The sequence below is a fragment of the Patiria miniata genome, unplaced genomic scaffold (assembly GCF_015706575.1).
Source record: "Patiria miniata isolate m_02_andy unplaced genomic scaffold, ASM1570657v1 HiC_scaffold_17, whole genome shotgun sequence".
Lineage (NCBI taxonomy): Eukaryota > Metazoa > Echinodermata > Asteroidea > Valvatida > Asterinidae > Patiria > Patiria miniata.
The window spans coordinates 112,979-138,410 of NW_024037055.1; the positions used below are offsets into that span (position 1 = coordinate 112,979).

Below are 25,432 nucleotides of genomic sequence, written 5' to 3' on the forward strand. Positions count from 1 at the left end.
TTGTCATAATCGACTTGACCATAATAGTGACAACCAAAAATGTATTCTTCTTTTGTCACCTTTTATGCAGGTGGGGATGTCATATCTTCTATATTTGATGATGATGACCCAAGTAAAGAACGAGAAGCTGAGATGCTGCTTGAATATATTGAACACTTTAATGAATTATTTGAAGAAGGAAAATACAAAGATGCTGCGATGCATGCAGCAAGCAGTCCAAAAGGAATACTGAGGAACTGTGAGACTCTTTCTCGTTTCAGAGGTAGGACAAAGTGTTTACAATAGACATTTTGGTTTACAAATGTAAGCTACACACTGAACAATGGTCATTCCTTTTTACCAGAGACTGAATTTCACAATGCCCATGCTGCAGATCGGCATACTGATTTAAATTGCCATACCAGTGTTCTACCACCTAAGGGGGGGGGGGGGGGGCACAGTCTGTCGATGTCCTTTTTCAAGGGTTGCTAGTCAGAAGCCATAATACTCCAGTGGATATGTGACAAAATTGTGCACTTTTTCATAAAAGCGTGAAACTTGGCACATGTGTTTATATTAATGATAATGTTTTAGATGTGGAGCTATTGCAAATTCACCCTTTTAGGGGCTCGGCAGCCATTTAAAAAAAGGGGGAGGGGACACTTATCGTGCCGCAGTGAAAACATTGTTCACACTTGTCACAAAACTTCACAAAGACATAACTATATAGATTATAAGTGTTTTCCAGATGTGGAGCCCCACAAAAGCACCTTTTTGGGGGCGTGGCAGCCATTTAAGAAAGGGGGTAATTATTATGCTTACCTTGGAAAAAATTGTGCCCACATTTCATAAACGAATGACACTTCCCACAGAGGTTTATATCAAGGAGAAAAAAATCCATATGTTCCATTTAGCCAGGGATAACACCAAAGTCATTATGCTAGCAACATAAGCAATGCTGCAAAACCGAGAAATAGCAAACAGGGATCACTCAAAGAGGATAGGCCTACAGCTTTTATTACAGGGTTTTCAAATGAGCCACAAAGGAAGGTCGCAGGTTCAAACCCCACTCCAGTCAATTTCCGTGTTCACAGACAATATTTGCGCTATTTGCAGTTAAAAAAAGTATATTTCTCATTAAAAATTTGATTCAAACAAATAGACTGATCAGGTCCATCAAGACATCACTTTGAGTGTTGTAATGTCTTTCCAAAGTTTCATGGCGATGGGCCTTGTCTTTTTTGCAGTGTTGGAGGTCTCGAGCTCGGCCTCGAGGCCGGCCTCGAGGCCGATTTTCATGGCCTCGGCCTCGGCCTTGGCCTCGGCCTTGGCCTCGGCCTTGGCCTCGGAGGTGCAAGGCCTCGGCCTTGGCCTCGGCCTCGGAGCCTTCCGGCCTCGGCGAATCGGTCGAGGCTGGCTCGAGGCCGCCCATTTTGATGTGTTTTCTATTCTAATTAATTTTAATTTTTTACCGAATCAAACCCTCGAGATTCTGCCGCAGTGGGTTCCGTGAAACGAACGCATATACAATGTACGCACAAATGAACTGGAAATGGTTGCATTGAACGTACCCACGTACGTAGCATCTTCGCCTAGCCTGCGCTTCAGCTTTCCACGTGCTTGCAAGCGTTATAACTGTTACCGCGTGCCAGACTACATAAGCCTGGCACCAATCCCATTTGCGTACAATAACATTTGGTAGTAGACTAGTCTGGTTGCAGTGTTGTACAAAATTTTCTCGTTTCGCCTCTGTACCCCGACCTTTAAAAATGAATTGCGGCAAGGTGCGGCAAGCTTGATCATTTCTTTTTATAGGCCACTGTTTCAGTAAAAGTCTGAACTTTCTGGGTACGATCGAGTGTACTAGTCCGTAGCATTTGTTTTCATAAAGATATGATAAAAACAATTACGATTTATCAAGTGGATTTTATTTTTACACGGTGATTTAAATGAAAGTTCCAGCTCGCACGGTAATGTTTGGCGCAAATGGTCGATATGGAAAGGTCGATATGGAAAGCGCGATTTCAGAATTCGTTTTTCCATCCAAATGAATGCAAAGTTCTGAATGAATGTTTTAATAATACGAGTCAGTATTCCTCGTGGTACCAGGATACTTTTTGTATTTTAGAGCCATGTTGATACTTATTACATGTATAAGCACGGTTTGATATTGACTAATTTTGCGTGGTTACAGATATACGGCCAAAACCTGTGGACTCCCTACCTCTTGCCATGATCTTAACATTCTTCGAAGCCATTGGATTCAAATCGGATGATCCGAGAATTCATGGTCATTTTGATGAACTGAGTGATATCATGCACGCATGGTCCGTGTTGCCGTGTTGTTTGGAGCAGGATTGGCCATTGCCAGACTTTGTCTGGTACCGCGGTATTAACAGTGATAATGCGTGGACACTTATCCCGTTGTGTGGAGCGGGATTGGAACTATGCTTTGCCCGTGCGTAACGGCGGGCCGTCTGGCATTGTCTGGTCGCATCGCGGTGTTTGCTCGGCGCGCGCCAGGACAGTGCGAAGGTCGGGGGTCATGGTCGTAACTTTTTGGTTATGAGTGGTAAAAACCTGATTCAAAAATCAAGTTGTTGTTTATTTAATGGGGATTCCTATGATATTAAGCATTTTGATAGGTTTTGAAAATAAGATTTATAAAACATGCTAAAAGTAAATGATGTAAATCTTACAGAATAGAAACTCAAAATTTGGCCATTTAAATTGTTGTATCTCCAAAGGGCAAACACCTATGAGCCTGATTCAAACGCCATTGATTTTGTTGTGTAATTTGCTTTCAGTGATACAAAACTTGAGATTTCTTTCTTTAAAAAATAAAATTCGCCGGACTCTCTACAAGAGGAAACCCATTGCAAACTGTAAATTTGTAAGCCAGGCACTCCAAAACTCAGTGAATTCAACTAAAAGATGTTAAAACTCCAACATAATCTTAGCCTTGTTTTAGTGATTTATATTTTATTACGTGTTTTGATAGCTGGCCTCGGCCTTGGCCTTGGCCTCGGAGGTGGTGGCCTCGGCCTTGGCCTTGGCCTCGCGGTTGTGGCCTCGGCCTCGGCCTTGGCCTCGGAGGTTGTGGCCTCGGCCTTGGCCTCGGCCTCGGAGGTTGTGGCCTCGACTACAACACTGCTTTTTTGCATGATCCATAACACTTATGACATCATCATTACGTCACTTGTTCATGCCCACTTTTCTATGTAAAATAACTTTGTGCCAAGTTGTGTGTTGGAGATAAAGCTGCAACCAAATTTCTTCTCAGTTCAGTAATGGGCATTTCCACACTAATGGGCCAATTAGATAAGTTTATGGGTGTTGCGTATAAAGGGTAAAAGATGAGCTAGTATTTTCTTCAGGTTTTTTTCCTATACCTTGTTAAGTTGAAAGTGACTAGGAAAAGACAAGACAATAGATGATACCTTGTTTTGTTTGAAAATAACAGGCATCTTTTCTGTGTGATACGTATGTAATGTGGACAGACACACTGCTAGGAAAAAGGTGCTTAGGACAAATTCAGTTTCTAATAGGCACTTCCAGTGACATTATTAAGCCATTTTACATTGTTATCAAGCAACAATATAACAGTTTTCACTCTAGCTTCAAATTTATGATGTGATTAGGGTTACGTACGAACAGGGACAGACATTTTGTGACAAATGTCCTGTCTGTTCGTATGTATAAATCCTGATTATAAAATATCAAATAATTCTTCACACTGACTCTGAGTTTTCTAGGTTTTGACTGATAAGCATACCTCCAGGGTACATCTCCTTAAAAATAAGTCAACATTAGGGGATCATTAAACTTATGCTTACTTTGTGACTTTATCTAAAATGTCTGTCCTTCGTTACATACGTAACACTTTTAAAAACAATATCCACTATATTTTCTAAAATACAAAACCAGTTAAACCATTTGCAGGTGAGGACATTTGTTCGAAGCTTGCAATATTTACAGCAAAAATTGAGAGACCATGATCGTAGTTTTATCATGAAAACTTAAAGGTCTTCTCAAATGTCACCTTTTGGGCCCATTAGTGTGGAATATCCTTAGCCTTCTTTTCTGTTTCTGCCCGGGTGAGTTTCATCTTCTGAAGTTCCGCTTGCACTGTTCTTCTAAAAATAGTCTTTTGTCTGCGCCTTAAGTTGTAATGAAGTGCTGTTTTTTTTTAAGTACTATTTTAGATCATCATGAAGACTTTACTAAGCCACCTTAATCTTTTTCCAGCTATCTCTGCTATTGTGCGTTTTGAATTTCTGTTCCTGTACAGTTGGTAATTTGATATAGTGATGGGCCAGAAGTGTCTACAAATTTTCCATTGTCACGTGGCCGGTCTTAAATGGATGATAAAGAGATGGCTGGCTGGTCCTATACACTCACCCAGTGTCACATGAGATTTGGAATCCCATGAAATTGGGTGCCTTTTAATGTTTCATTGGTTGAACATTCCTCACGTAGGCATGCGCAATACTACCAGTAAAATAGTATTTCATATAGTCCAAAATTCACACTACATCAGCCCAGCTGCGTTTTGCGCGACATCGCACAGTAGGTGCGACGTGCACGCCAGTCTTCTAAGGTGAGGAGTTGTAGAGGGACATTCTATATTAAAGTCTGAGGGGTATTTCATAAAACTTGAAGTCAAATTGTTGAACAACAAATTGTTGAACAAAATAGTTGGCAACGTCTATTTTTTAAACACTGTGTGTTACAGAAATTTTATTTTTCCAACTTTCACTCGGGAGGTAACACACTGAGTATACAGTGTTTATACATCAGTGTGAGGCAAAGCCTAATTTGATTTATATCACCCCGATGCAAGAATTCCATCTTATGAATAGTGAATGCAGTACTCACTGCTATGTACATTAGATTCAAACCAGCCAACCGATCCCGTTAGCTCGGTGGCCGAGTGGTAAGACATCTGCGCTAAAAAGCAGGAGGTCATGGGTTCGAGTCCAACCCGAGTGATTTTTTCCAACTTTCACTCGGGAGGTAATACACTGAGTATACAGTGTTGATACGTTGGTGTAAGGGCAATACCTAATTTGATTTATATCACCTTGACGTAAAAAAATCCCATCTTATGAATAGTGAATGCGGTACCCGTTGCTTTGTACATCAGATTTGAACCAGCCAACCGATCCCGTTAGCTCGGTGGTTGAGTGGTAAGATGTCTACACTAGAAAGCAGGAGGTCGTGGGTTCGAGTCCCACCCGAGTGATTTTTTTTCCAATTTTTACTCGGGAGGTAACACAATGAGTATATAGTGTTTATACGTCGGTGTAAGGGCAAAACCTAATTTGATTTATATCAACCAGACACGAAAATTCCATCTTATGAATAGGGAAAGGAATAATCATACATTGCATGCTCGATGCTGTGCTGTGCAGTGTCCACTTGTATAATTTAGTATGGAAGACAACTTTTAAAATACTACATGTTATTGGCTGTTTCAGAAACTTGCTGAAACAGTTTTTGTTTTCTTTTCAGTGCTTATTTTTGGGGGTTTTTGCAAATTTTCGAAAAAGCTTTTGTTTTTGTTCTGATATTGTTGCTTTTTTGCAAATTTGCAAAAAAGCCTAAAGTTGTTTTTGTTCTGATTTTTAGGTGTTGGGCCTTGAGCCCAATACCTATTGTTTTTGTAAGATTTTACTATTTGTATTCTTCTTAGCATATTCTCAGGAATTCGTTTCCGGTACTGTTTGGAGAAATGGAAACATATATGAACTTCATTTGTCAATACATGAAATGCCCGATCCACCGCAGATGGTCTTTTTTGTAATTACATCATCTTGACGTCATCATGGGTCACGTGACGTCATTCGAAAGTTTAATAAATTTAATCTTTGCAATTCCATATAAAATCAACCGTGAGAGACCGGAACCTGAAATTTGCAGGAATCGACATGGTAATACATGATCTTCATTTTATCCTGTGCGCGTAAAATCACGTGACCCTTCCTTCCGGTCGAAACCGGAAGTGCCTTATTATTTGAAATTGGTAGAAGATGCGAACTTGCTTTCAACGATGTGAGTGTCTGCCTAGGCAGTACTGTACAAACATATTACAGGTGATGTCATCAAATGTTAGAGCGCCCTCTAGCGGCAGTTAAAAAAATGTCGAAAACGCATTATCACTTGATGTATGTGACGAAATTTGATGGATGACGTCATCAGACCGGAAGTTATAAAGAAAAGACCTTTAAACCTTAAACAATTGCTAAAAAAATCAACCGTGAGAGATATAATCAAGATGTGGCTATATATAGCAGAGTAAATATAGCTCTGGAGGTTTCTGGCGATGATGTCACAATGACGTCATCAAGTGTCATATTACAAGCAAATAAATATTTCCATATTTAATCTTTGAAAATCAATATGAAATCAACTGCTACAGATTTGATTTTGTTTTATATGGCAATCGATAAAATATTGCAGGGTCTTCATTTTTGGTTTTAAGTGCAAAATCACGTGACCCTTCCTTCCGGTCAAAACCGGAAGTGCCTTATTAATTTAAATTGGCAGAAGATGCGAACTTGCTTTCAACGATTCGAGTGTCTGCCTAGGCAGTACTGTAAAACAATTTTACAGGTGACGTCATCAAATGTTAGAGTGCCCTCTGGCGGCATGTTGAAAAGTCAAACATGGATTTAAACATGTATATTTTGAGTTGATGTGTGTGGCAAAGTTTGCGGTAATCCATGGCCCAACACCGTGTGGTTGTTCCTACAACCTCTAGTTTTTTTTTTATAGTTTTTTTCTTTAGTCCATGCAAAATCCCATAGACTTTGTACACAGTTTTTGTACCCACAACTTTTGGCATTCAAATTTGTCATATATCATTCAAATTAAGCATATGCATTGTCCTCACTGCAAAGTTGTGTTCCGAAGAGTGATGTCATGGCTACATCATCATTGGTCATATGACATCATCACAAATGTCAGTAATTACAATGGAACAGGCTTGGATTTCATGACCTATGCTCTGTTAATTATTCAGGTCAGATGATCCGGCTTTCAACGCCGTAAAGAAAAATGACAAATTGTCACAAAATGTCTGTTGCAGAACATGATTCTTGTGAAAATACATAACTTTTGACTGTGTTCAATGATATTCAGAAGAGATTATCGGCACTAGAAACAAGTGAGATGCAGGCAGTGAGATGTCATCACATGACATGTGACATCATATCAAAAAGTGCATATTTGAATGCCTATATCTACAGAACGTCAGGTCCGATTGGGTTGAAAGTTGGTTATGTATCTAAACCGTAAAGTGTTATAGATGAAAATTGAAGTGACGTCATGTAGACGTCATGGACGTCATATTAGAGGTTAATTTTTCTAAGGAAGGCCTACGTCAGTTTATAACTTGACTTGAACATACATTAACAAAATGCCAAAACAGCCATGTGTTTGTTTACAAACATAAGTCTAGTTTAGTTGTTGCAATTTTATTTCAGAAATCAGATTTTGGCATGTTCTGTTTTTTGGCATGTCCATTTTGTGTTACGCGAGTAACTGTACTTTCAAAAAGTGCCATGCTTAAATGATGGAACATTCAACTTTTGAATGTCATCAGGGAAAAGCCTTGAATATTGGCATGTTTTAAAAAAATTAAAAGAAAATTGACAGTCCAGCAACTATGAAGATTACAGCACTCACAGAATGTAATGCACGTAACTGGAATTGTCCCAAAATGTTTCTTTACCCTTAAATTGGGGTACATGAGTGATACGTTATTTATTATTATGTTTGCCTTTCTTTTATTTGAAGCAATTCATGCTAGGACTGGCAAATTACCACCTCTTCTGGTATATTGTGAGGCTTTGATTTCATCAGTACCGGCTGTTGGTTCACCGCCTGATGCAGAAACATCACTGGAGTGTGTTAAGAGTGCCCTTTCCGAAGATAGGCTTGATCTTGTGATGCATTGGCTCTTGCAAGAAAGGTTTGATTATTTGTTTTATTATACCAAGAATTGTGTGAACAAAATTTACTTGGTTTCCTACTTACTTAAACCCATGGTATCATGAAGCTATTATCTGTGGCCTTTCAGCAAGGGGAAATTGGACCCTCTTGTGGTCATGTATGGGCTCCATCATGGAGCCCATACATGACCACAAGAGGGAGCCTCCATGCACGATCAAGAGAGGGTCTATTAACCACCCTATAGCGCGAGGCACGTACGACTAGTTTTCGGCCCGCCTGGACTTTGTTCAGGAAAGAGACTATGCAATCACTATGTCTGTACATATGTAGTAAATACGTATGTGGTATTTTGTTACAGTTTTGGGGAATCGTATCATTTCAAAAGTTTAAGTTCAATTATAACAAAACTTGAATCATACATGTAGATGCAACAGTTTTCACATTGTAGATGTCAAAGGTCACATACCATGATCAAAGGTCATCCGAGGTCAAGATGTAAAGTAGGCGAGATGTGTGTTTTTTAGAACTGAGTTGTTTTGTGAATGTGCACAATGCAATAGCATATTTGCTTGAGCATCAGGCTTTATCGGAATGCATTTGAATGTAATTCAAAGTGGTCTCCCCTAACTCTCCCTTCTTTACCGTTGAGGGGGTTCTTGTGCACAGAGCACATAGGCACGATACCATTAGCGATTAATGCCACTTAGTATGGGTTTTAAAGGGGCACTAGGTCCTCAAATCTCCGAAAATTTTATGTTTTGGATTGTTTACTTAGACTATTTCAAACATCTGGTTGAAAGGAAACCAACCTAATGTCTTACCGTTCCCGAGAAAAGACCCAAAAAACCCGCTTGTTTACATTGGACATGATGGAGTACGAATACGTTTTTCGTGTCGTTCTCAGTGTACGCTATAACATGTTGTGTGTCTCGGGAACAGCGCGCGGTGACCAATCACCAATGCAAACAATTGTGGTTTCTTCAACGTCTGCAAAGGCGAACACTTAACGCGTACGAATGAAATAACAACTAGCATCCAAACAGCTCGAATTTATGGGGTCGCAAAAGTGGACCCGAAATTCGTTCTCGCACGCATAATACAGGAATAACACAAAAACGCCCAGTTTTGAAAGGATAGTTGTGTGGATGTTTATATCCTACTTTTAAATGTTATTTCCGATCATCATCATCTCGTTCAAAGCGCGTTTTGTAGCCCAACTGGGCTATTCCAGGACCTAGTGTCCCTTTAACACACCACAGTCAAGAGAAAAAAAATGTGTTCAGCTTTAACTCAACAAGTACCTGCTAGTGGAACAGCCAAAGTGGAGTATTACACTTTGGACAGCATTTTGTGGAAAAAGCGGGCAACCATGTCAGATCAATCAGTCAAAGGATGGAGAAGAAAACGTTGGTGGATGCCACCCTTAAGTTTTACCCTAAATATACCTAATTTGCATAAATTGTTAATCCCTGCAGTGTACTGTATTTATTCCCATATTTGGGCATATTCTTTCTTTTATATTTTTTTGAAAAGTTTATTTTGGTGATTCTAATTACACACCCTTACTTAAATGACATTTTCTTAAGCATATAAGTCATTGAATAATCATGAAGACATAGTAACGATCCAAAATGGCTACTATTTTACCCACAATTGCGTGCATTTACCTTGTCTCCAAACCTCAGTATTGATGAGCTTCAAATTCAGCAAGTTGCTAACTGGCACAAATTTTTCTTATTAGAATGGAATATGGAAAATCATGTGAACAATGATAACATTGTGATATGTAGTTCAGCAAACAAAAGCGGGGAAAAACGAGCTGGCTGTCTGTAAACTTGACTTAAATAAGTTCAAAAAATAAAAGTATACCCAAATAAGGGCAAAAATATATTACACGGCAGGTATTAAAGATTCATGCAAATGAAGTATATTTAGGGTAAAAATTAACGGTGGCATCCACCCACATCTTGTTTATTATGGTTCAAAGAATTGATTTAGCATGGATGCCAGCTATTTCCAAAAAATGCTGTGAAATTATTATCTAGAACACTTTTCCACATTTGGCCGCTTTACTATGCTGATCAAGTAAGTGTATTTACTTGTCAAACATTCATATACAATTTTGAACTTTTTAAGATTCTGTTAACGACAGGAAATGCAACTTTCTTTTTTGGAATGAGCCTTGACAACCCCCACAGGTTGCTGTCTCCAGTAACAAAAAATTTCAAGTAAGGATGTTGTGTAATTAACTCAGTGCATGTGTAGTTCATGTGCGATGTCATTTTCATGCATTTTAGTGAACCCCACTTGACAGTGTTTTAGCCAGTTAAGGTTAAATGATATACAGTTGAGATGATTATTACAAGCATGTTTGGGACGAGAAAACAGTTGCTATGAAAAAACATCAGCCCGGTTACATAGAAAAGCATTAATCAACATGTTTACAACTAAGACAATTTGAAAACACCTTTTACTCGATCCCAGTGAATTCAGAAGGAAGGTTGCCAACAATAATTGCACCAATGCTATTCCGTTCATTAATCCTGCGCTGCAGTTTTAAGATATGCACTTGCTGTGTGTGGCGTGCCGCCAGAGGGACTTTTATTACGGTGGGTCCAAGCTGCATGGGGTTTTTGTTACAAACAAACAATGGATAATTACACCTGGCTTTTGTTTGATTAGAAATGCTACCCAATATTTGAATGCAATTAAACAATTGAAAAAAAGAAAGATATATGATCCCGCTTCCTCTGACTTGGATTATTTTGTAAATGCAAGTCCAAGTTAGAGGAGTGCTTGTGCACCTTTTTAACCACGAATGACATCTACAAAGCAGTGAAAAACAATTGTAAAAAAAAAAAAAAAAAATTTAAACGAAGAACAAGAAGAGCGCAATAATAATGCTGGAAAAAAAAATTCTATACAAATTTCAACAATTGCTAAATTTCAACATACCGGTATGTATGCCAAAGATAGAGGGCAGGGTTTTAAATTTTCTGGGAAAGTGATGATAAAGACAACAAAATGCGAAAAAAAGATGTCGATCACAGCGACTCAAAGTGAACATGTTAGAAAATCTAATTCTGTATAAGACTTATTATTTCCAGAAGAATGGTTCCCAAATACAGTGTACTTATGTGCAGAAGCGGGTACCAGTACAATGGACGTGCAAGCATGGTTTTTTCTCGGTTGCCCTTTACGTCCAGTCGGGTGTTGTTTTGTTTGTTTCTTTATTACAAGTTTTACAACTCTACTTTCATATTTATTTCATTTATTACACATTGCAATTCATTATACATTTACAGACATTGAATAATTTGGAACATATAACTTGTACTCTGTACATGAGTGGGAAAAAAATCATTGCAATGCATTATACAAGGTATAAGATAAAATGAATTTTTTTATAGTGTACAAGAGGTCGTATTAACAGCGGTCGACTGTCGTGTCTGTGTATTGTATATCTCTTTTCCATTAGAAAATAAAAGGAATATTACTTCCGTTGTCAAGGAATGTTACTTCCGTTTTCAAACTTCTAATTCGTTCATGCATTCCATTTCTTAACTTTTGTTTCGCACAATCTATAATACAATGGAAAAAAAACATCATTTTATTTTATACAATTGTTTTGTCCTTGCATTACAAATTAATTCTAATGATTGTCATTGTTGGAACAGAAGTGAGCAATGCAATACATGTACATGATTGGTTGTTTTACTTACTTCTGTGTCACAGGTTGACATGTTCGGAGCCTCTTGGTCATCTTCTCTACAACTACACACAAGGAAAAGGTGCAGGAATTATTAGTAAAGGTCTTCCTCTGGCCGAAGCTGTATATACTTTGGTTGAAGCTCACATCCAGGCTGCTGTATGTATGTGCAAGCAGGGGAAAGTGCAAGCCATGATGGATTATGCAATCAACGCAGAATTTGAGAAAGGTGAGGTCTGTAAATTGCCAAGTTTACTAGATGTTCCACTAAGCCTAAGAGCAATAAGAATCTTGACCAACAAATCTGTTAAAGTTTATCATAATTTATTGAAATCAAAATATTTTTAGATTTTATTTTGGGTTGTATCGGGAAGGGAATCTTCCTAAATCATGAACAAATGTAAATATCGTTGGACCTACATGTGTAAGTAACCTGAAGTAGTTTTAACCCCTTAGCCAAAAGGCTGGAGAGGTATTGTCATTGCCTACGACCGTTGGTCAGGGTTTCCGGGCATCCCTCTGTCGACCGTCAGGGCGGATGTTCGTCCAGGCGTCCGCCCTTACCCTGGACCACTCGTGGGGTACTCCACAAATAAAATCTTTAGAAAAAAAGGGTACCCCACATCGAAATCTTTAGAAATAGGGACAATTGGACAACAATGGAGGTACTCCGGAATTCCATCTGGCTGGGAAGTCCGGACAGCTTAGTTTTGGATGATAATTTGAGTTAATATGTTGTTTGGGTTTGTAACTTGGGTAGGGGTTGTCCTTTGCAGTAGGCAAGTAGAGATTGGTTTAAGGTATAAAATGCAAGTTAGAAGTGAGATTTTGGTGTCTAACTTCGGTAGGGGGTTGCCCTTGGGTACAGGCAAGTTGGGATTCGTTTGGGGGTCAAAATATCAAATGTCAAGGTCACAATGGCGAGTCAAAGGTGACTGGTTTTCAGATGATAAGTTGAGTTAGCAAAGAGATTTGGATTTTTAACTTGAGCAGGATTCGTTTTTGATTCATCAGGTCAAGGTCACAGTGGTGAAGTTAGTGGTTTCTGGATGGTAACTGGACTCTGTCTGGGGGGTTGCAACAGCAACGTGGTTACTTTTAGTTCCGGAAACCTTTTTTAGGGGCTGTGGAAAAGCCTTTCTCTTTGTTCTGATTTTCTTTTCTTCTTCCTCTGCTTTTCGTACAATGCAAAATTCCTTGGACCTTTGAGCACATTTTTTCTTGAGGCAACTTTTGGCACTCATCTTTCTCATGCAGGGCGATTCCACGGTTACTTGCATTACACTTTTTTGCACCCTTTCGTGTTCCGATTGCTGTGGTTTTAGCAGGAGTCGGACTATCTATCTCTTATGCTGCATAAATATACCCTATATTCGAGGCTTCATCCTGATGGTAAAAAATCGTACCAGAAAAGAAGGGTTTTGGTTACTCGCATTACAGTTACTCGCATTACAATTTGGTTCATTTGGTTGGGAAAAAAATCAAATCTTAATCAGAGCAGGTTTAATTCAACCTAAATCATTTGATCAAACAAAACAAATGGCCAGGCTATACATTTAAATCAATTAATCATTCTTTAAGTATCAGTATAATTAAAAGATTACCACTCAATCTTAATTTGTCTTTTAGAAAAGTTTGATTGTGCTCAGCACAGGCCTATTGAACATGCTATGTACATGACACTATAGTAACTCTAAAAAATTCATTTATGTATTTTACTGATAACATTCCCTCATCAACTCTCAAAATTGCTCTGTTTGTACATCAACATTAGATTGATTGTACACAATGTGATTTTAGGCAGATTATGAACAACTTTTGATGTAGGCCCTATAAATTGTAATACTGTTCAGATATGTATACCACAGATCCTAGTCTGCATCAATTTACATTTTCAAGGGGCATCTTCTTCTTCATTTATTCATTTTCATGATGAGTTGGGCCCAACTGTCCCTGTCAAGAATAGTGTTGGAAGAGATGGGCCACTCAGACCAGTTTCCAGCTCGATGGATGTTTTTTGGGTCATGTTTGGACGACCTTTTCGTCGAGGGGCTTCGGGATTCCAGAGGAGAACTTGACTAGCTGGCTCATTATGTCGATTAACGTGACCGGCTAGCTGAAGGCGACGCTGTCTGATGGTGGTGGAGATAGGGGGAAGGGCACCATACAGAAGAGAGTTAGGGAGTTGTTGTTGTCAAGAAACGTTCTGAACAGCCCGCAACATCCGTGTATAGGTGGCATTCAATGGATGCAGAGATCTTTCTGGTCAGGTTCCAGGACTCGCAACCGTAGAGGAGGATGGATTCTACTGAGGTCTTGAAGATCTTAAGTTTGGGGATCGAGGGTCTCCATACTTTGGTCAGTGAGAACAGAGCAGACCAAGCTTGAGCTACACTCATGTAATTGAGCTGTGTTGGTGTAGGAGCCCAGATACTTGAAGTCATCAACTTTATCAAGCTTACTACCACCTAGTGCAGTGACGTCGTCAGAGGTAAATGGGTTGATGACCATGTACTTAGTCTTCTTTGCATTAAGAGAGACCAACGGACTTGCAGCAGGCTTCTACTTTATGGAGGAGAGATTCGGTATCAAGGAATTCTGAGAAATTTATCAAACTTGTTGGTGGACAATGTTCTTACTAGGACATGGGATGTAGAAAGAGGAAAAAACATGAGAGTACTTCATGTATCGACTTCTGTCTTTAGTTCCCTCAAAATGTCACATTTTGTTACCGTTTGTATGTGGAAAGACCCCTAGGTCTATATCAGTTTTATACAACATTTACATGTATATCTATGCCAAGACTGTTTGTGATATTAAGTGACATTACTGCATTAATAATGTTCTTAATACATTGAATTGTAAGTGACATTAGTGCATTAATAATGTTCTTAATACATTGAATTGTCATGTTATGTGCTCATCTTTGAAAGTCTTACTGACTTCAGTGGTGTGTTCAATGTCAAAGCAATTAAAAGGGGAAAAAGGGCATTCATTGCGCAATAATACTCACTGTCCACTGTGCGTGCAGTGCAGATTGAGTTTTTTGGGTGGGGTGGGTTTTTTTTTTCATGCTAGATACCCACTTCCTATACAAAATATCCCCCAAATGACCTAATGCATCACCTCTGAAGTGGGCGCAATCATATTCCAAAATTTTAATTTTCATCCCAATTATCAACCCCGCTATTAAAAAATAAAAATTTAATTAAACAAGTCCAAAGATTGGGCACATTTTTAAACGTAAACATTTCGTCTCTGGTGAATTAAAATTCACCAGAGACGAAATGTAACAAGAACATTAAAACGAATGACAAAAAAACGAATTTGCTTTTTCAATTCAACGCCAATTGCTTCACGAGACGAATTTCAAAGATTTTGGACGAATCAAAATGCTAACAGTTTGAATTATACTGAACCTTGAATCTAGTGGTGGAGTTTTGGAATTCAAATTGAGAATTGAGCTTGGCGGTGTTCGGGGGAATTCGTGTGATACAAGTATTAAAATAGCCGGGAAAACTTATATTACAGTGGTATTTTGTACAAAACTTCACCAAGTTATCAGACATCATATAATTGGAAGTTTTTCTTGGACATCCTTTGATGGTGATAACTCTTACGAAGCCTTTCTTAAGCTGTCTTCGATGACATATATGCACTTTTCCTTTTAATTGATGGCAATCTGAGAAAGTCTGCTTCAATCATCCTCAGTGTAACAGGAATGGTAAAAAAATAAAAATAATCAGCGACAGTGACCAATTTTGTGAAAAGGTTCTATTTGGAGAATTGCGCCACTTTCCAATTGTGGTACAAGTTGTGCCAATTGTCTCAGTGAAAAGGCTATGAAAAGGCAATCAAGGCAGGCGGGGAAAAAAAAGAGATTTCGCCAAAGATTGGGCGTATTTTTTTGTTCGTAACGTTTGAAAGTCACCAAAGGTGAAATGTAATGTCAACAACATTAAAATTAATGACAAAAAATGAATTACTTTATCAATTCATCGCCGAGTGCTACACGAGACGAATTTCACAAATTTAGGACTAATCAGTATGCTAAAAATTTGAATTATACTGAACCTAAAATGAAATCTAGTGGTGGCTTTCTGAAATTCAAATTGAGAATTGAGCTTGGCGATGTTGAAGGACGAAATTAAAGTATCGATATAAGGAATTTGTGTGGTACAAGTGTTAAAATAACCGGGAAACCTATTATAATAATAGTGAAAATTTGTAAGGTGCCGGTATCCGCCAAGCAAGACGCTCATGTATAAATGTGCATGTAACAGAGATGGAAAGCAATTAGGACAGTACATAAATGTTGAAGAGAAATTTTGAACAAACAATTTTTGCAAATCTTAAATCTGTGGACATAGTAAATTTCACCAGGACAAAGTTGCCTGTTTTGAAGAGCTCCCTCTCTTGTTTTTTTTGTTTAGATATGTATATGGGTGTTCTTGTAGCCTGCCCATCAATTGCACTCGCGGAGGTCCTCATCCAGCCAAGGGGCCCGCCAGGGAAGCCTACTCTTTCGGTTGGTACTGTAGTATTTGAACTTCTCCAAACTGAGAACTATGCAATTGGAGTGCAGCTTTTGGACAGAGTATACCGTAGCATTCAAGCAGGTAAATTAACATATTACAGACTAATCAAGGGACGTGAACGCACAAAGGTCCCTTCAATGGCCAAACATTATGCTATTGTGCAATTGTTTCTGCCCCATGAAGCATTATCTGAACAAATAGCTAGCATTGACGTCATTGTGTGTCACATGACAACACATTAAAGAGGATTTTTTTCAAATCCCTATTCACGTATGTTCATGCCAATGCAATTGTGCACCATTGATTAAGACAGTGGTTTTTATCGATGGTAATTACCATTGAACTAACCATAGATTTAATACCATTGATTTACCATTGGATACCATTAATAACCATTGCAATGGTGTTTTGGAACGCTACCATTGGAATACCATTGAGTTTACCATGTGTATTATTTATAATACCATTGGATCCACTGAATGGTATACTATTGATTAAACCATTGGTACTACTTAATGGTTTACCATTGAATGGAATTTACATTTCCAGCGTTTCGAAGTATAGCGGGAAATAATTGTCTTAGGAATTCGAGCAACGCATTGCAGGTGAATGGTTACGTAATAGAGCGTTGGAAGGTTTAAATAGAGAAGAAAAGAGTATTGAAATCAGTTCTAGCAAGCACTCCACACGAGGCATACATACGCAATCATCATTGAGCAACAACAGCTACAGGCGCACGCCAGCACTAAATTCATTGAAGACCGAGTCCGACAGGCCGTGGCCGGTTCGCAAGCTGCCCTTTTGGAAAAGCTTTGACGGCCTAATAACGTCGAAGCAAAATAAACAGTAGTCAAAAAGAAATATCTGATAGCCAGCTCACAAAGATTCAAGGCAGTATCTTGGCCAACGATGGTTACACCTTCAAACGCAAGAATTGTGAAGATCAGAGTTACATCTGGAGGGCGGGGCTAACATCCAGCAAGCATCAAAAGACATATCCGAAGGTATTTGAGCTATCACAGACAAAATCTAGTCAGAATGTCAGATGCATCAGAGCTGGATCAGATGGAGAATTGTTAAGGAGTATGAAACCAAACCACTTGCTTCGGATTCAGAAAATGAGAAGATGTACAGGACTGAAGCCAGGGCCTCTAAGAAGCTCAAGACAGAACAGGCGAAGAGCAGGAAAACCACCAGATATTCGTCATGGCCATCGGAGCAGCGTACTTCGGCGGTTTCGTCAGCGACGGTACCACAGTCGGCAAGGGCAAGGGTTGTGGTCAAGCCGGTCATTAGAAGTACGAATGTACAAGCAAGGGCGGATGCTGCCAAGGCAGTTAAGATAAGTGATCTTGTAAAGTTTTCAGATTTTGAGGTAGAAGACATAGGTAGGATAACAATATTGTACAGGATGTACATTGATGTCGGAGAGGGTAAGCGTCAACTAACTGGACCTCATCTAAGGACATTTCCTTAGATGAGGTCCAGTTAGTTGAGGGCAGTGAGGTAGTAGGGTCATGGGACAAAATACAGTCCCAGAGTAGCTCCACTTGGAGAGAGATGGAGGCAGTACACAGAGTTCTCAAAAGTAATGAGATTTTGTTAAAGAATGAGAGAGTTAGATGTTTCAACGATAACAAAAATGTTAAACAGGTGCTGAATAAGTAAGAAGTCCAGCTTACAAAACATCTCTTTGAATGTGAACAGATTTTGTGAAAAGAATTCTATAATTCTCAAACCAGAGTGGATCCAAAGAAATAACAACACCAAAGCTGATTTGTTGAGTAGAACCAGGGACAGCGATGATTGTAAAATACAATCAAAAATGGGTGTATTGATTATTTGGTAAAGAATGGGGACCACATAGCGTGGATAGATTTGCATCCAATTTGAATTAACCAGTGGAAAAGGTTCAACTCTAGATGGTGGTGTCCGGAAACGGAAGGAATAGACGCTTTTCGGTCAGATGTGGGCAAATTAAGTTAATTGGTTAGTACCCCCACCCAGGTTAATTCAGAGAGTATTGTTGAAGATGGAGGTGGAAAAAGCGAAAGGTACATTGATTGTTCAGATGTGGGTGTCGGTACCGTTTTGGCCATTTTAGGTAGCGGAAAGTAAAGATTTCAAGTCATTCATAGAGAAGAGTATGATACTGCCACAACAACAGGTGATCCTTGAAGGTCAAGGTTGTAATGGCATATTTTTAGATGAACCATAACAATTCAAGCTGATCGCTTTGAAGCTTGTTTTCTGAATTTCAAGTTTCATTGTAATTGCTGGAGGGAATGTTAATGCTGATTTTGAATTTTTCCAACAGATAGGATTGAGGTTATAACGTCTCATAGTCAGGTGGCTTAGATCTAATTTTCGTCAAGATCGTGACCGACTGGTCCAAAGCACCAAACTTGGCAGATAGATTCTTATAGACCTAGAGAAGATATTTAGAAGGGGTGACACCTGAAATTCTTTTGGGAATGGTGCCTAATTTGCATAAATCGTTAATCCCTGTCGTGTAATATATTTATTCCCATATTTGGGTATATTTTTATTTTTTTTATTTTTTGAAAAGTGTATTTTGGGGATTCTACTTACATATCTTTACTTAAATAACATTTTCCAAAGCATATAAGTGACTGAGTAATTATGAGGACATAGTAACGATCCAAAATGGTTACTATTATGCCCTAAAATTGCGCACATTTACCTTGTCTCCAGATATCATCAATTAGTCTTGCCAAACATCAGCATTGATGAACTTCAAATTCACCAAGTAGCTTACTGGTACAGTTACACTATTAAATCATGTGAACAATGATAACATTGTGATATTCAGCCCAGAAAACAAAAACTGGGAAAAAACGAGGTGTCCATAAATTAGGCTAACAAGTGGGTGAAGGTTTGCCTAACATGGAACACTGGAACAAGTTCAAGGAAAATCCCAAAATTATTGTTGAGAAAACGTTTTGGCGTGGACAAAATTATTGTAAACAACATAATCTCTTATTTAGGGGGATTTCGTTGAACTTGTTGAAGTCAACCCTTCCCGTACTAGCCCAATTTACGGACACCTTATTTTCTCCCCTTTTTTGGTCTTTTGGGCTAAACATCAAGATGTTATCAATTTTCACTTGATTTCCCACTTATTTTTGTTAGGGTAACTATGCCAGTAAGTCACTTTGTGAATTTGAAGCTCATCAGTACCCACGTTTGGCGAGACTAGTTGATGATATCTGAGGAAAAGGTAAATGCGCGTAACTTTAGGGTAAAATACTAGCAATTTTGGTTCTTTACTATGACCTCCTAATTATTCAGTCACATATGTTTTACAAAATGTTATTGAAGTAAGAATATGCAAGTAGAATCACCAAAATACACTTTTCAAAAAAATAAAAAATGAAAATATACCCAAATATGGGAATAAATATATTACACGGCAGGGATTAACGATTTATGCAAATTAGGCACCCTTCCCAAAAGAATTTCAGGTGTCACCCCTTCTAAATATCTTCTCTAGGGCTATAAGAATCTATCTGCCAAGTTTGGTGCTTTGGACCAGTCGGTCACGATTCCGACCATATGCCACCTGACTATCAGCAGCTTTGGAGACAGCGGGGGTGGTGGGTGACAAAAAAAAACGACCGGATGTGTCAACACTTGATGTCTTCCAAGAGTGACGCTACGGTCAAGAAATACATCAGGAGTTTCAAGAAATGGCAGAGTTTTTGTGCCAGGAGCAGATGCACCTAATTACCAGCCCAGCTAATTCTCATCGCAGTGTATCTAACGGAGCTCCTTGACTTGGGGGCTTCTTCATCACGTTATTGCATCAGTATTATACGGCATTAAATGGGCCCATGAGATGAATGGGCCCAACGAATAACTCATTCGTGAAAAACCTTCACGAATCGATAAACGCACAACAGGTCACAAGACACAGAAGAAAGATGTAGTTTCGTCCGATATGAAAGTAGAGCTTTGTGATAGAAATTCTGAAGAAACAGATTTGTTGGTAATTAGATATTTATGTATGATAACCTTAGCATTGCAGGTTTCTATCGGTTCAATGAATTGAGCTCATTACGTTTACTGAATAACTATGTTTGGAGATTTTTTCACTGTTGCGGTGACAAAAAGCAAGACGGATCAATATCGTTGCGGTAAAGAAGTAGTAATTTCAAAACGTTCCACTTCAGCATGCCCTTTTAAAATGTTGCTAAGATATATGTCAGCTGCAGGTATGGATAATACAACTTCAGCTTACCCGCTTTTAGATCAAAGGATGGTTGTAAACTAATTTCCAAAGATAAAAAGTCAAGTTACACAAGAGCCAAGTTACACAAGAGCCAGGGAGTGTATAATCAAGATGTTATCTTCTGTAGCTCCCAACCTAGATTTAGGTTTACATTCCCCAAGAGCGGGAGGAGTAACGGCCAGGGCCAGCAACGAGGGACAAGAGCGCTGTCTAAAGAGACATGCGCGCTGGAAACAAGATGAGAGGTAGAGATGGATATATAGAAGACTCACTTGAAAAGAGGTTAGAAGTGACCCAGAAACTGGGTCTTTAAGAACAAATTTCTGTTAGATTATATTTATTTGAGTTAACCTTTCATAATCTTTCATGTCTTAAGAATTCGAGCAACGCATTGCAGGTGAATGGTTACATAATAGAGCGTTGGAAGATTTAAATAGAGAAGAAAAGAGTTTTGAAATCAGTTCCATCAAGCACTCCACACGAGGCACACAGACTTAAATTTTTGGGAAATTTTTATTTTAATAGTTTGGAAAATTTTGAGTACTTGTATAATTATGTTAGGGTGCAGCCCAACACCCTCGCCGAGGAGAATTCTGAATGTTTTTTGGGTACAGGTTTTCCAGAGCATTTAAAAATGTTATATCTCGGGTTTTTTTTGCCTGGAAGTCAACTTCTCCGATGAAGCGTTTGAGTTCAATAGTTAAAGCTATTACAGCATGACGATTGGGATCGTTCAGTGAGAGTTTTACCAATTGTATTAATATATAAATACAGAGCATCAAGTCGTGGCCAGTCGTAGGTTGAAATCCTACGGAGGAATGTTTATAGAAAGAATTTTGGTAGTCAAATCGTACCCACTACTGTTGCACAATGTTGACGTAGCAGCTGCAATTCATACAGATTATCAAGTTGTATTAACTTTCCAAATGTACAGATGTGCAAGTCCCTAATCATTCAATAAATGGTGAACTCGTGTCTCCTGTGCTTTGCTTATCCCACTCGATGGTAAACCATGGAACATACCATTGGTTTAACTCAATTGTAAACCATTGATTAAACCAATGCGCAAAACTGAATTTGTTGTCATCTATTTTTTTTCTAGCTTTTTATGTTCCTATCTTCTTGGACTCCAGGTCGTTTGCTCTTGTTACAGTCAAATATACTCCATCACTTACTGTCTTGTCTGTGGTGTCCAGTGACTTGGATCTGTTATGGAGGACCAAAAAAAGTGGACAACCCATTTTGGGGGGCGAGGGGGGGGGAGGAAGAAATTAAGTGGTATTGCAATAAAGGTTACTACTGCGTATTGATAAAATTCATCAACGCAGAAGAGTTTTGATGTTCATCAGTGATGATGATAAGTTTAATCGTGGCACATCTCAACATTGTTTCAGTTTTGCAACATTTTCTTTTCAACAACTTGATTTTCTACTGGTAAACAAAAAGTAAATTTTGTTTAGGAAATCAATCGTTCTTTTTTTTGGTGGAGAAAATACGAAGTGGCTTCGTATTGTTGTGTAGATCCGAGACCACTGAAGTTGTTTTGTATGTTTTAGAAACTGCTGTTTACTTTTTTCCAGTTTTCAGTAGGATTTTCAGGAGTATGCTCTTGTTCTGACACCATGTAAAGATCTAAGAATTGTACGAAGTGTTGTACTAAGTGTTGCTGAATTGTTTACCTAGACCAGGAATTTTCGCAATTAAATATTATTAATTACATACTGAAGCCTTTGATCTTGGTTGCATCGATATTAAACGGAATTATCACAAATTTTGGATCATATAAAAGTTAAAAATCCAGTTAAAAAGTGCTCATTTTGTAGAAGCCATTAAGGCACATTTTGTGGGAGCCATTCGCGAACACAATTTCTCCGTTATAATATTTTCCGTTTACAAATTTTTAAAAAAGGAGAAATTCTTTTTTAAAAGAAAATTGGTAACATTTCAAAGTGACTTAATCCTGAAAGAGCCCAAGTGTCGATTATTGGTTTCCTTTTATAAATCTAAGTGAAAATATAGGGTGGTAAAAAAAAAAAGGACACCCACATTTGACAGCAATTTTCACCTATTTTTAAAATTTATTTTTTGATTAGTAGCTATTGAAGTACTGGTCTAAAGGCAAATGTGATGAAAAAATCGCGGCATTTGCACATTTTGTCGGTGAGCTATAAATTCCCTTCGCTTGACTGAGCTCAGCTGTTGGAAGCTTTATTTGAAAGGGCATGAAATTTGATTGTAATTTTATGAAATGTCATGCCAAAAATAAACTTAAGCCGACAGCTAATTGAGAGGATGATCTTTACACTGACACGAATAACTGGACAGCTTCAATTAAAGTTACCAGGGCATAATATATTTTGGTGGAAAGGTTTTCTTAATTTTTATGAACTAGGAAAACGTCCAATTTGCATCAGATAACCTGTGGACAAGACTGATTTTGGTCACTTGTATTCAAATTAGCATAATATCACTATTTTTACGACTTTTACTCAGTTTTTTTTCACCGTGCATGGTTTAAGGTCTATACTTTACTACTATGTGAAAACGTATTTAATATAAGATCATTAAGTAGGTGAAATTGCTGTAAAAAGTGGGTGTCCTTTTTTTGGAGCCACCCTGTACACTACCCAGGCGTGTATTTTTTGCACGCTCAGGTCGAGTCGAAATGACCGTGAAACAACAGCATTAACAACTTTGTTAAAAACGTAAGGTGGGAGACGCTCCTAGCTTGCCCTTCAGTGGGTGAAATAACAGCTTTTACTGATTATCAATCGCATATATTCTCAAGGTCTGAAACACGTTTGAATTTGGAAGAATTTGAAGAGTGAAAATATTAACTGGTGAAAGCCTTTGTTGTGGCCGGTTCTGATTTGAAATATATTATATTCGACCTGAAATTCAGATTTAATTTTAAAGTAAGCTAAAAAACAGTTTGTGATCCACGATTATCATTGGCGGGTCCCGGGTTAAATCGCAGAAGAATTTACAAGGTCACTAATTGAATTGTAGTCATTCAATTATTTTTTCATTAATGTACTGTTTCTAAAAAATGCCAACAAAATATAACGCAAATGCCTGACGTAGAATGTGTAACCAGAAAGATCTTAGATAGGTTTGGTTAAATTAAACGCCAAACAATCTGATAATTTTTTTTTTTGACAGAGTTATACGTAATTTTCCAAGGGAGGTCAAATATTTGTAGGCATTGGAAATCTCTTTTCTTGCTATCGTTTGTTAGACATGTTAACCAGGTAACACACGTATCCCATTCCCAAACATCATTTTTTTCAATTGCTTAAACACTATCTGTCATCATGGCTACAGACTCCTCTAAAAATATACAGTGACTGCCCTGTACATTTAGGCCGCAAATGTTTTGCCGTCATTTAGAAACAGGGCATCACGAAAAAAAACTTTTCCTACGATCTCTGTACTGAAGCTGTTTAGGCATAACATGCTTTTAGCACAAAAACCTTGCTTCAGGCTACCGGCGAAAACTCCCTGCGATATACCAATAAACAACAGATATGTTGGTTATATAAATATCTGTTGTTTTGTTAGGCAATATTTAACAGACCTGTTGTTTAGTTGAGCAATAATCGCATGGAGTTTTGGCGGTAACCTTACGTTTTCGTTTTTGTGCTTAAGCTCCATGAAAGTGTTAAAATTTAAAACTAAATGTAAATATTTGTCCAATTAAATTGGAACTAAGTATGTACGAAGTTCTGAATTTCCTACAGGCGTAGAAATTTCCTACAGGCGTGACAATCTCCAAAAAAAATTGAAGATGCGACGACGAAGATGTTACAAAATAAAAATCTCCGTTCAGTGTTCCATTGGTTCAACAACTCCTGTCGTAATTTTTTAGACTTTGGTACAGCGTCAGCTAATTATTTCCTGAAAATTACTTCTATTCGGAGATTTTACTTGAAAAAAAAATAAGTTGGTGGTTAGTCAACCAAACATCAATTTGTAACTGCTTTAAAAAAGTTTTAAAAAATGCAATCTTTTGTTCTGTTTCACCTTTTTTCTTTCTCAGGAGATCTTAAAACAAGTGTGAAAGACATGGTCCTTTCTGATTTGGACACTACTTCAGACGCCTGGATTCAGATTGCAAACAAATGTCATGATAGTGGTCTTCGTGAAATGGCTCTGCAGGTGCAAGCAGCTGTGCTTGTGCTGGAAACGGTGAAAGAAGCAACTGACAAAATGCTTAATTCTTTCTCTTAAAAAAAAGTTTGTAAGCCTTATTAATTGATTGAATTTTAGCAATAGCGTTGAATTATGTTACAAAAATAATCTTGCAAAGGCTTTCAAAATTTGCAATTTAAAGTAATTGGCTTATTTTTGTCCTAAGACGGCAATCAAACCGACGAGCTGGGTAGGGCCGAAATGCAAAAAAAAGATACTTTTTATGATTGTAAATGTGGTTCAGCTTGCTTGAGATTTAATAAATGTAATTGCAAGAACCCGTGCGATTATGTGAATCCCACTGTACAAAAGGAATATGAGTGAAAATGATGTTCAAGGTAATAAAAATAACCTCTTCTTATTGATTGAGTTCAGAATTATGTGGTAACAATGATAACATTGAAGTTCATTTGTTTTTAATACCCAAAATGTTGGAAATACATTTAAATGGGCAAAACGTTATTTGTCAAGTAGCAGAAATACTGTAAAACTTCGATTATGAACAGTCAAGCGAATAAACACCTTGTTCCTAGATTGTCAAAATAGTAAGCGCCCTAGAGAAACTGCAGTGTAACTATTGTAAACAAAGTCGGAAATAAGTGGGCCCTGTGGACGAAGTTGATGTTGACGTCATAAGTAATAAATAAATGTTATGGAATATTCATAAAACTGTGCCTGGAATTTTTTTGGTGGTGGGTTGGGTTGTATTCAACTAAAAAGAATTTTTGATAAATAATAAACTGGAGATGCAACCTCGTTCCCAGAGTGTCGGACAGTAATGTCCCCAAGACTGTTTTTTATCTACTA

General features: G+C 38.1%; 1 protein-coding gene across 3 annotated transcripts; it reads left to right on the forward strand.

Annotated features, from left to right (window-relative positions):
• On the forward strand, nucleotides 1-25,432 carry LOC119723304 (clathrin heavy chain linker domain-containing protein 1-like). Of its 3 annotated transcripts, XM_038193852.1 has the most exons (6): nucleotides 1-262; nucleotides 7,780-7,954; nucleotides 11,671-11,873; nucleotides 16,078-16,263; nucleotides 17,298-17,528; nucleotides 18,504-18,540. In XM_038193852.1, exons 1-6 carry the CDS (start codon nucleotides 40-42, stop codon nucleotides 18,515-18,517), a joined length of 1,032 nt encoding a protein of 343 aa, XP_038049780.1. In that variant the 5' UTR covers nucleotides 1-39; the 3' UTR covers nucleotides 18,518-18,540. The 3 variants fall into 3 exon arrangements, with proteins under 3 accessions (XP_038049780.1, XP_038049781.1, XP_038049779.1); XM_038193853.1 differs by lacking the exons at nucleotides 17,298-17,528; nucleotides 18,504-18,540 and adding an exon at nucleotides 24,474-25,432; XM_038193851.1 differs by having other exon boundaries at nucleotides 17,298-18,566.